This window comes from Galeopterus variegatus, unplaced genomic scaffold (assembly GCF_000696425.1).
Source record: "Galeopterus variegatus unplaced genomic scaffold, G_variegatus-3.0.2 Scaffold2727, whole genome shotgun sequence".
Classification (NCBI taxonomy): Eukaryota; Metazoa; Chordata; class Mammalia; order Dermoptera; family Cynocephalidae; genus Galeopterus; species Galeopterus variegatus.
Genome location: NW_007728838.1, coordinates 249,081 through 260,712, shown reverse-complemented (window position 1 = coordinate 260,712; position 11,632 = coordinate 249,081). Strand labels below are relative to the sequence as shown.

The 11,632-nt window shown below is 50.9% G+C and overlaps 1 protein-coding gene across 1 annotated transcript in view; it reads left to right on the top strand.

The window, feature by feature from the left end:
- The first annotated feature begins 3,745 nt into the window (after nt 1-3,745).
- The window catches only part of FGFR1 (fibroblast growth factor receptor 1), a 38,403-nt gene continuing 30,516 nt past the window's right edge, over nt 3,746-11,632 (top strand). Inside the window, exon 1 of the mRNA XM_008582816.1 lies at nt 3,746-3,916. Within this exon, the coding sequence (XP_008581038.1) occupies nt 3,826-3,916 (91 nt within the window). The 5' untranslated portion in view covers nt 3,746-3,825. The remainder of the gene's footprint in view (nt 3,917-11,632) is intronic.

The following is an 11,632-nucleotide window of genomic DNA, read 5'->3' as shown; positions in this document are numbered from 1 at the left end:
TTCTAGTAGTCACATTTAGAATGACGTAAAAAGAAACAGGTGAAATTCATTTTGTAATTAGTTTGTTTAAATTGTAATAATATATTTGATTGAACCCCGCATATCCAAACTATGATCATTTGAACATGTATCATTTGAACATTGAATCAATATTAAAAAGTACTGAGATACTTTCTATCCTTTTTTTTCACACCAAGTTATCAAGATCTGGTGTGTATTCTTCTAGCACATTCCAATTAGCACTTGGCCACCTTGCAAGTGCTCAGTAGCCAGATATAGCCAGTGGCCCCGCATGGGCTGGCGGGGTCTGGAGTGAGAAATGACTTTGGGAAGGTAGGAAGCTCCTGTCCTCTTGCTCACCTGAGCACTGACGAGGAGTGACTCACAGCACAGTGTTATAATTCCTTACATTTGATTAGCACTTTAGAGAGGAGAAAGCAGGCACCTTTACCCACGTGCCCATTCGATCCTCATAACCACCTGTGATGCAGGCAGGGCAAATATTTTAGCCCCTTCCACAGGTGGGAAACTGAGGCTCAGAAAGATTCAGTGACCATCCCAGGGCGGCAGGGTCATAAATGGAAGGGCAGGAATTCATTTGTTACTTTCTTCAGAGAATGGGAAGAGAAAGCCTTGGCCCTGAACTCATCAGCCTTGCGTCATTTTTGGACAAGGAGATCTGATGTTCATAGAATCTGATGTTCATAGAATCTCTCGGCACTGGGGAGAGACACAAGATTCATTTGTTACTTTCTTCAGAGAATGGGAAGAGAAAGCCTTGGCCCTGAACTCATCAGCCAGTGTGCCTTGCGTCATTTTTGGACAAGGAGATCTGATGTTCATAGAATCTGATGTTCATAGAATCTCTCGGCACTGGGGAGAGACACAAGGTCGTCTCACTGCCACTTGGCCCCTGCTGCCTCCTCAGACACCCTCCGCGTCTTCCCCTGGGTTAGTATTTCCAAAGGGAGGCAGTAGGCACGTTCCCCCGCGCTGCATGTTCCGTCCTCGTAGCTACCTGTGATAAGGCCGGGCGAGCACCTCAGCCCGCTCCGGCCAGGGCGAACACTGGGATGACATGTCCCTTCTCCACTCCCCACCTAGGACCTCCCCACTCTGCACCCGGTGAGTTGGGCTGTGAATCCTGGGAGACCTGACTGGCTGATGTTGGAGAGACCGAGGGGGGAGCCAGCTGCAGGGTCTCTGAGGAAGCTGCCGTGCACACCTGTGCAGCTACGGGTCACATCTGTCCAGCAGTGAAGGAAGGAAGCTGTTCCTCAGGGATTTTAAGAATTCATTAATTAGTAGAATGAGAAAAGGGGAGGTGAAGGAGGAGGTGGCAGTCCCCAGGGTACAGACAGTATGAGGCCTGGCGGTTTCCGTCACTGCGTGTTCTGCAGGTGTGCGGATGGGGTATGTGCCCACTTCTCACTCCAGGAGCGGGTGCCAGGGGCCTGGGTTTCCTTAACATCTTTGTTTTACAGATATGAAACTCGAGGCCAAGGAGTAGGAGAGGAAGAGGCTTTTTTTCCTTTTTTGAGAATAAGCCAGTGCAGAGCTGCCAGATTAGTTTGAAGTGCATTGATCGTGGACCATGTGCAGCCGCCCACACCTGTGAAGAGGTGGCCGTGCTCTTGAGGAAACAGAGTGGCCAAGTGGCAGTGAGAGCTGCCTCTCTGCTATACTTGAAACCAAGCTTAGTCACCAAGATGATACCACCCTTTCCCACTGGGTACTAAAATTTCATTCAGTGCTCTGGCAGTTACTGGGGGACTCAGGTTTTCTTAGTCAGCTACACCTTTCTGGGTGAAAGAACTGCATCAGTTAAGTGTGTCTTGGGATGTACTGGGATGTGGGTTTAGGAATGTCCTCAGGCCAGCACTGTTTCTCTCCCAGGCCCAGGATTGTGCCCCGTCATATGTCCTAGACGGCCCACCTGTGATCTGCTTCCGAGGGTCTTTCTTTCCACCAAAGGAACTGAGAACGAAGGCGCTTTCATTTCCAGAGTCACCTGAGATTTGTCTTATTTACCTCTTTTCTTCATGGCACGGGGACCCGCTCTGGAGCAAATGAGTTTGCTCAGCTAGAGCCAGTAGGGTCAGCTCTTTGTCTGCCCCTCCCACTCTGTCCTCTGGCATCCGAAAACCCTGGTGACGAGAGTCCTGCCGCTGTTGCTTACTTGCTGCGAGTCCTTGGGCAGAGTACTCAAGCTCTCTGATCCTCAGTTTCTCCATTGCTCAAAGGGGAATAATAATTCCTGTCTCCCATAAGTTTATAGTGAGGAACAAATGAAGTTTTATAGTTATAAATTAATTGTACCTAGTACATTCTTGGCATGTAGCAGGTATTCGGTAGTCATTCCATTTTTGTCTCTTCTGGTCTCTTTACTAAGTTTAGAAAAATGAAAGAGAAATGTTTACTTCTCTTTTGATTTGAAATTATTGAAAAATTTCAGTAGGCCTTGGGCGGGAGCTCGCGGTAGTGCATGCATATTCCTGCTGGCCGAGCACATGTGAACACAGCCAAGAATCTGGGGGGTTTTCTGCCAGCGGGACTGACTCACTCGCGAGGGGCCCTGCCTGGCTCAGGGGGAGGCAGGGCTGAAGCACCACATTAGGGCATGTTCCGGGGAAGTGGATTCTCTGAATAACTTGGATGGTTCACTGGAGCATTCAGGACAAAAGCCACCTGGAAGACGGAGATGGTCACCCCCACATAACCCAGAGTGCCCAGAAAGTCCGTCACTTGGTAAATGCTCAGCAGCAGTGATCCGTCCCTTTACACCCTAGGAAGTTGTTCTAGATGTTGGCCCTGCAGACCTGAGGAGGGCAGAGGGCTGTAGTCTGTGCTCTTAGCGGGGCCCGGCATGAGCCGTCTTGGAGTCAGCCCTTGCAGGAGCCCTTGACTTGGCAGTGAGACCTTTTACCCCAACTGTGGGCTCATTTCTGTCAGACGTTAGCCGTCCCCTTTCAGCATCAGGGAGGAGAACTGGACCCACTTTTCAGGTGCCACACTCAGTCTTTGTAAGTCGTTGGTGAGTGTCGTGTTCTCTCTGTGAGCACGGCTGGCAGAACTAGAGAGCCCTGTGATTCGTACCATTTTAGAGGAAAGAAGACCAAACCCTGGAGATCATTCATTCAGTCTCCACTGCAGAGGTCCAGGGAGGTTCGGTGTCTTAAGTCCTGTAGCTACCCACGAGTTCCCTCTGCACTTGGCTCCCATTTCCTAGTCCATTCTCTTGTTCCACAGTCTTCATCTCCTATATCCGTCACCCAAGGGATTGGTTTGCCCTAGATGGGTGCAGTCTCATGATGGCAGTCCTCAGCTGACTTAAGTCTCCTGCAGTTGCACCCGCACTTTGTGTGTGAAGCCCTTGCCTACAAAGTAGCAGAACTATTTGGGAATTTCATGAATCCATTCACTTCCCAGCACGCATGATCTTAAGGCTTATACCTTGGAGAACCTCATGACGCTATTCCCAGCCACACTTGCACATAGTATGGCCACAAAACCTAGTGGCAGAATTGAATCAAAGCACTCCTTTGTCTACTTGAGACCTGTAACGTCGAATTCAGCGTTGGGGTGGGATCACAGTTCTCTTTTTTGAGACGTAAGGAGTAAGTTGTTGCTTCAAGCACCTTTCTGGGCAGGTGCCATACAATATGCTTTATGTTCTTTTTCTCCTCATTCCCTCCCCCACCCAGACCCTCCTAACATTTTGGTTTTTTCTTTCCCAGAGTCAGCTTGAGAAGGAAGACCAAGCTTGAGGTGGAGTATCCATGGAGGTGTGGAGCCTTGTCCCCAACCTCTAACTGCAGAACTGGGATGTGGAGCTGGAAGTGCCTCCTCTTCTGGGCTGTGCTGGTCACAGCCACACTCTGCACTGCCAGGCCGGCCCCGACCTTGCCTGAGGAAGGTAAGGCACAGGCTGAGGGTCAGCCCAGACTCCTGGGCTTCACAAGCAGGGTCCGCTGGGACAGAGGTGATGTGGTTGGCTGGGAAGCCTCCTTCCCAGGTGGCACAAAGGGCTCCTTTCCTGAAGGAGAGGCTCCGCGACACCTGGGCTGGCTTGGACCTGGTTATAAACATAGCCAGCCTCATCAGAGGTTGGGATCGTAAAGGCTGGTAACAGCCATTTTTCAGAGGTGACATGCTCAAGGTGGGTTTGTGCTTTTCTTTTCCTGAGGAAAGAACATTTGATGGGGACCCTAGAGCTAGCCCCTTAACCGCGGCGATCTGTAAAATGGGGTTGGGTGGTGCATGGGGAGTGAGTGGCCTATGAATTTGGGTTTAGAACCTGGATCAGGCTACAGGGATATGGTAGGACATGAGAGAGCTTGATAAAGACCTCTGGCTTCTAGAAAATTGTTCAAAGACGTTCCTTCTGTAAGGGTCGGCAGTCGTGACCACGGCCATTGTGCCCTTTTGATTGTATCCTGCAGGCCGTTTTGGGGCCTGCCGGGTGGTTCGTTTTGAGTATTTACTGTTTGAGGGGTTTCGAAGATTGAGAGCCAGGAAGCGTGATGGAACACAGAGACCAAGAGCAGGCTGGAAAGTCAGAGGGATCGTTAATAACAGGATTTGCCTCGGTGCTCCTGGGATTTGCTTGTGTTGTGAAAACATCTTACGGATATTAAGATACAGCACACCTGGTGGCTTTCGGGGGACGTTGAGAACAATGTTTGGCCATTTCTGCTGCCAGAGGGTATGATGGCTTGTGACTCGGTGGCTGGTGAAAGACTTGGGGCACGTGTGACGTGGAGGCTGTGTTTAAAGGGCCGTGAGTCTAGGTCGAATGATGAATGAAGGGTGAGAATGTGTGTCCATCTGGGTGGTGGTGGGAAGAGCAGGGAGTGGTGTGTGACGTCCGAGGAGGTGCAGTGGCTGGAGCGGGCGCATGCCTGTCGCATTCAGCAACAGAACTGAAGGCAAGGTCTGCACTGGAACACGTTGGAAACCCTAGGAGGACAGACCTTCTCTGCCCAAAGAGAGTTTACTGCCAGGTAGGGGAGAGACAGTAGAGAGATAAGCAAATACAAAGCAGACTGTGTTTAAACCACACAGTGAAGTTAAAACAAAATGTGGTGGGAATGTAGAGGAAGAGGGGAGCAGAGAGCATCTGAGATGGGCCCAGAGGGGCGGGTAGGAGTTTGGAGGGGAACCGAAGGGCACTCCAGGTGGAACAGCATGGGCGAGGGTGCAGAGGCAGGGTGTGCAAGGGACGTGGAGAATGGTTTGCCTGGTGAGTCGGGAGGAGCAGGAAAGAACACCTGGAAAAATTCTGTTGAGAGAAGGCTTAATGCCTATACTTAAATACTGGGAAACTTGAAAAGTTTGAACAGATAGTGACATGATCCAGCTTTCAGAAAATTAATTTGGCAGCTGAATTGGGATGGATGACAATGTGTCAGGTGGACCTGCTCTGCCCCTTGATAGCCGCACTACTTGCCTTGACGAATTACTCAAACTCCCATAGCCTTAATTAGCTCATCTGTAAAATGGAGCTAATAATAGAGGATTTAAATGAGATCATCCAGATAAAGCAGAAATGTAAAGTGGTAGTAGGTATTAATGCTACAACCACATTAACGCCAGAAGGACCAGTTGGAAGGTTGTTTCAGACGTCTGCTAGAGGAAGTGAGGTTATGAACCCGGATGAGGACTGTGAGGTTGCAAAGGAAGGAGGAAATAGTAAAGACACTAAAGGAATGGAATGTATGGGTTTAAGTAGGTTAGATGTCAACTCTGGGTGACTGGAGCCAAAGACAAGATGACCTGAGAGTAAAGGGAGTGAGGCAGGGTGGGAGGTGCGTGAGGAGTGGAGAAGGTTTGGATGGGCCGCTGCTTCCACAGGGGTAGAGGGGACCCAGAGCAGCAGGGCGTGGAGGAGCTTTGAGAATATGAATTTACGATGGACCCTAAAGTACTTTCTTTTCTTTTTTCTTAACTTTCTCTAACAAACTCTTTGCAGCCCAAGAATGGAGGGTGGAGACAGCAGTGTGGATCTTGGGCCAGTGCACTCGTGAGCAGGAAAGGGGTGTCTGAGGGTAGGGGCACAGGAATTTCAGGGTGGCGATGGCAGTGGAGGTGGACATTGAGGCTGCTGCTTGTGGATCCAGCCTGGGACAGCAAAGGGTGCAGAAGCAGTGAGGAGGGAGCACCAGGGGCTGACGGTCCTGGTGAACAGGAGGAGGGTGGGGCTCCAGGGAGGCCCTGCTGCGGTGAAGGCTGAAGTCAGACCGCAGTTTTTAAAAATCAGTTTAATTGGCGTATAATTTACATACGATGAGATACACCAATTTTAAGTGTACAGTTGAATGCCTTTTGATCAGTGTCTACACCCGATGTAACTACCACCACAGTCAAGAGCTGGAACATCTTTATCGCCCCAGAACCTTCTCATGCCCCTTTGCAGTCAGCCCCCCACAGCACTGACCCCAGGCAGCCGCTGACCTACTTCCCGCCACCGTAGATTAGTTTTGTCTGTTCTAGGATTTCATATCATGGAATTGTGTGATGAGTGTGTACCCATTCACCTGTTGACGGGTCACCTGCATTTGGGTTGTTAACAGTCTGCCCCAGTGTGCACAGTCTCTGTGGGCGTGAGTTTTCCCTTGATGACCTTGACTTTGATTTCAGCTCCTCTTCTTACTGACTGTTGGCTCTTGGGAAAGTTCCTCTCTGTGCCTTTGTATGAAATTTATTGCTAATAAATGTATGTTCAGAAGGTCACTGTGAATATCAAATGAGAGAGTCAGCAGAGCTCTTAGAACAGTGCCTGGTATACAGTCAACGAGCAGTGAGTAGCAGTCGGTGGTCCATTTTCCTGGGACCTCACTGGAGACACCACATGGTGGGCGGCATGTTGCTTCCCAGGTGGACTTGGAACGCCTTAGGACACAGCAAGCCAAAGCCACCAGATGTGGGGAGCAAGTCCCAGTTGGCACTTTCACGTAGCTTACCCCTCACCAAACGTTTTGTGGTAGAACATGTTCCCTGCCCTCTCCAGAGAGCTGCTGTGGCTGTGATGGATGTCATAAGAGAAAATCTATCTTCATGCCTCGTAAACGATAAGGAACCGTACAAATGTAATGTGTATTGTGTAGTCTTGGCTCTGCTGATTATTAAATAATAATGCTGCTATTGTCTTAAAAAAAATAGTAATTTATATATAAAGGTTTTGTTGAAAAGTTGAAAGCAAACTACCCAAAGCCCTGCCCACAGTGAGAGATTTTCCCTGCTAGAAAGCGTTGCAGTAAGTGTATGCGTGTGTTGGGAGCTCCCCCCTTAGCTGAAGGCAGTGCTCGCGGTCTGCAAGTGCTCCTGGGGGACTGGGGAGGGCCTGGAGTTTCTGGCTGTCTTTGGAAGGTTGATTTAATAAGGATTCCAGGAAAACCAGCCTCCCTCCTTCTCTCCCCCTCTTTCCCCTTCTCTAGTTCAGGATCTTGCATAGTCTAAGCTTGTTTCAGATCAGGCATGGGGGCGGGGAGGGAGCTACGTGGATAGGCTGAGGCTAGAGCATGGGACGAGGGGTGGCCGACCCCTTTAAACCAACAACTACCAACTTGAAAGACATTTTGAGCTTAGGAGGGTGTATCTCTCTCTCTTTTGGGATAAGACTTGAGGGAAAAGCAAGTGAGTGAATCCAAAGCTGCTTGTGAGGCCCCTTCTGGCAGTTGGGAGTGGGGGTCCTGTCCCCTTTCTCAGCAGTAAGACGGGTTAGACACCTCAGACCCTGCGCTTTACAGGACAGTGTGTGAGACTTGTAGTCTCAAGACACCCGCCTCCATCTCCGAGCCCTGCAACTCATAAGTGACTTAATGGGCTGGGGTTTTACAGTTCCTCCCACCCACCCAGATTTGAAGAAGTCTGGTGGCCACTTGAAGGAGGGAGAGGTGACACTTGATGGAAAAGCTGCACATTTCCCTTTCTGGCTGCAAGCCCCCTGGATGCCGTGCCTGTGCCACAAAGCAGGGCTTTGTCTCTGTGTTCTGTAGAAAGAAACCTGTGCCCATGGGGGACAGGCTACGGGTGGTGCCAGAGCCATTGCCCAGCTTCCAGTTGTAGGGCTCTGGTGACCCCTACCACGGCGGGGGGGAGGCCTGCAGCTGCCTTTGGCCTAAGGGGGTGTGCATTTCAGCCTAGCTGCAGTCGGGTCTAAGGTAGGTAGCTTCCAGAGGGTGTCCCACTCCCAGACATGGCTGTGATCCTGCTGGCTGCAGCAACCGGCATGGCCTAAGGACCACTGTCCTGTGGCTTCCCTGGGACACATCCAGGATGCTCCCCAGCCCACCCCATCCCTAGCATAATTTCTTCTCATGAAAAGAACCTGTTTACTTCTAATTCACATTGGATAGTTAGAGGAATCTCTTCCCCCTCTTCCAGGAGGTGAGTGGAATTACGCGGCGCAAAAGGTGATGCTGAATGACCCACTTGAGAACAAGGGTGGAGGATGTAGGTCTGTGGAAGCCTTCAAGGTGCTCCGCTACCAGGTTTCCCTGGAGGATGTGCTCTGGCCCACATCACCCTCCCCAAAGGGAAGTGGCTTTGCAAGGGTGTCTGCCAGTGCTGGAGGGTGGGGCGGGGAGGACCCAGCTCTCATCTGTGAGAGGATATGAGGACGCTCACATGTCCTGCTTGGCCAAGCTGGGCAAGTGCAGCAGGGGGGGGGGGGGGGGGGGGGGGGGGGGGGGGGGGGGGGGGGGGGGGGGGGGGGGGGGGGGGGGGGGGGGGGGGGGGGGGGGGGGGGGGGGGGGGGGGGGGGGGGGGGGGGGGGGGGGGGGGGGGGGGGGGGGGGGGGGGGGGGGGGGGGGGGGGGGGGGGGGGGGGGGGGGGGGGGGGGGGGGGGGGGGGGGGGGGGGGGGGGGGGGGGGGGGGGGGGGGGGGGGGGGGGGGGGGGGGGGGGGGGGGGGGGGGGGGGGGGGGGGGGGGGGGGGGGGGGGGGGGGGGGGGGGGGGGGGGGGGGGGGGGGGGGAGCCCAAAGGAAGAATCAGGCCATGATTCTGTCACCTGGTTTCTGTGACGACCTGGAGTCCGGGCTGGGCAGGAACCTGGGGGTGGCTGAACAGGACTCGGCCAGGGTGTTTGCTCCCGATCAGGCAGAGCGGTGAGTGATGGCCTGTGTCTGGGGCGGTGATGGATGGCCTTGGGAGAAGTAAGTTCTGGGGAGTCATATCCAGAAGGGTGAGGTCCGGGGCCAGAGGGCCTGACCGGCAGCTGTGCCCTGTTTTGACAATGCCTCATTCCTCCGAGGTCGCTGGGAGCTCCGGCTCACCCTGTAGACCCCACCTTTGCCTCTTTCCTCCTTCCCTGAAGCCTGGAAGTGAGACCACTGTTTCCCTGCTGACGGGGGGAATCCAGTGGCTCTCCTTCTGCTGGGCTCCTGAGTTCAGCCGCACAGTCCTTCCTGTTCATTCTGGAGAGGTGGCTCACTCGCAGAGCTATCATGGGCACTCTTCTGTCTGCCCACCCCACCTCAGGCCTGGTCCCCAAGTGATTTAACTGGAAGTGAATTGTCCTACCTGGGCTCTTAAGGGTCTGGGGCCGGTCTCAAACTGCTTCTTCTTAGCAGAAGATTTCTTCTGGAGTCTGGGCCTCTCCTGACCGTGGGGACTTGCTCTGACTCCCAGCTGGTGACGGCCGAGTAGGGGACAGTGTTGTTGCTTGCACCAGCCCATCCAGTAGTAGGCTGGTTGCCTCTCGGTGTTGCCCGTATAGCACCAAGACGTTGAGCTTCTACCCTCAGGTTCCCCTCCTGGTTCTTGGCTCGTGCTGACTCTTGCCTTTCTGTTCACCAGACAAGGCACCCACTGCCCTTATTTACAGGGTTTGTGCCCTGCGAACTGGGAAACGCTGGGGCGAGGGGTCTGTCTAGTTGGTTCCGGGCACTGAGAAACATCCTCTCGGGCAGAGCTTGGAGCTCAATGCTCTTTCCTTATCCCACATGTTGTGGTGTGGAGGAGCCTCCTGGGATGGGTTGTGTAAAAGGCCATCTGAGGAATGTGTCTGTGTCCCAGACCCTGGACTTGCAGCGTGTTGAGCCTAAAGTGGGTGAGAGGGTCAAGGAGTTTGGCAGAGTGGACTTAGTGGTTATGAGCTGGGGCAGGGAGAGAGGTTAGAAAACGTCAACACTGTAGTGTCAGATAGTTAATCCACAAAGAACACTGAATTCAGAGTTGAGCCCCTTCCTCAGTTTTCTCCAGGATGGAAAACTAGCCTCTGGCTAATGGTGCAGTTGTTCACTGATCTATCTTTCTCTCTCTCTCTCTCTCTCTCTCCCCCCCTCCCTCTCTCCCTCTCCCCCCTCTCCCCCCGTCTCCCTCCCTCTTTCTTTCATTTATTCATTCACTCATTCATTCATCTGGGTAAAAGTCCTTTCCTTTTCCCTTGAATGTAACATATACTTTATACATAAGCATTATGATCCCTTAGCCCTGTCCTTTTTTCTTTTCACTTTGTATGATTCCTACTCAATTCTTAGCTGAAGGTTTAGTGTGGGTTTAGGTTAAGGCTTAGTGTAAGAGCCACCTCCCTCTTGAAGCCTTCCTGTCTCCAAATTAATCACTCCTTGTTGTGTTGTTTGTTTGGTTTTTTTTCCTTTCTTTCTTTTTAACTTTCCATTAGCACTTACTTTACTCTGCCTCACATTATATGGAGTTTTTATATATGTCTGTTTACTCCACTAGAGCAAAGTTCTGTGCAATCAGAAAGAATATCTTATTGCTCTTTTAAAATATTGTTATTTTATATGTAGTCTGGGTTCATCATAGAAAATTTGGAAAATATAGATCCATAAAAAGGGAAAGAAAAACTTAGATTCTCATCATCCAGAAATGATCACTGTTAACTCTGATCCTATTCTTTTAGACTTGTTTTCGCATTTGTATAAATTTGAGTTTTAGAAGTGAGATTTGTACTGTGTATACTGGTTTGTAACTTAAGTCTATATTTGTTGCCATATAGGTAATTTTTTCATCGTGCTTAATAACTACGTAGTATTTCATTGTATGGGTGCACAAAGTCTGTTTACTTAGTTCGCTACTGTTGGGCATTTAGGTTGTTTTCAGTAGTTCTCTGCAGCGAACATACTTCTACAAATAAAATTTGTCCATGTAGCCAAGGCTGGTTGCATTTTTAAAGTTTTGATTACATCACTGTTACATCACTATACCAAATTGCTGCCCAGAAATATTGTACCAGTAAAAGTTTTTTAAAATAATAAGAGCTTAACCCGCGCCCTGGAGGACAGTGCTGCTCCACCTTGATGGGGGAAAGCCTGTATTTTGGGAAAAAATAATAATAACGGTAACTACCATTTATTGCATCTCTACACTCTGTATGCTTTACATTTTTACATATCTACGACAATCCCATGGATGTGGGTTTTATTCCATAATCAGATGAGCAAACTGAGGTTCAGGGAGTTAAGTAACTATCTAAGGTTATATAGTTTGGTCAGGGGTGGAGCTAGGATTCATACTTTGGCAGGTCTGCCTACTGTATTTTTCCCACTGTGTTATACTCCATCCCTATCTCAAATTGGGCTTCTCCCCCAAATTGAGGCAGAGCAGCTTTTGAATTTAAACGTTGCTGGCCCAGTCCCCTTTATCTCACAGGAATCCGGCTCTGCGAT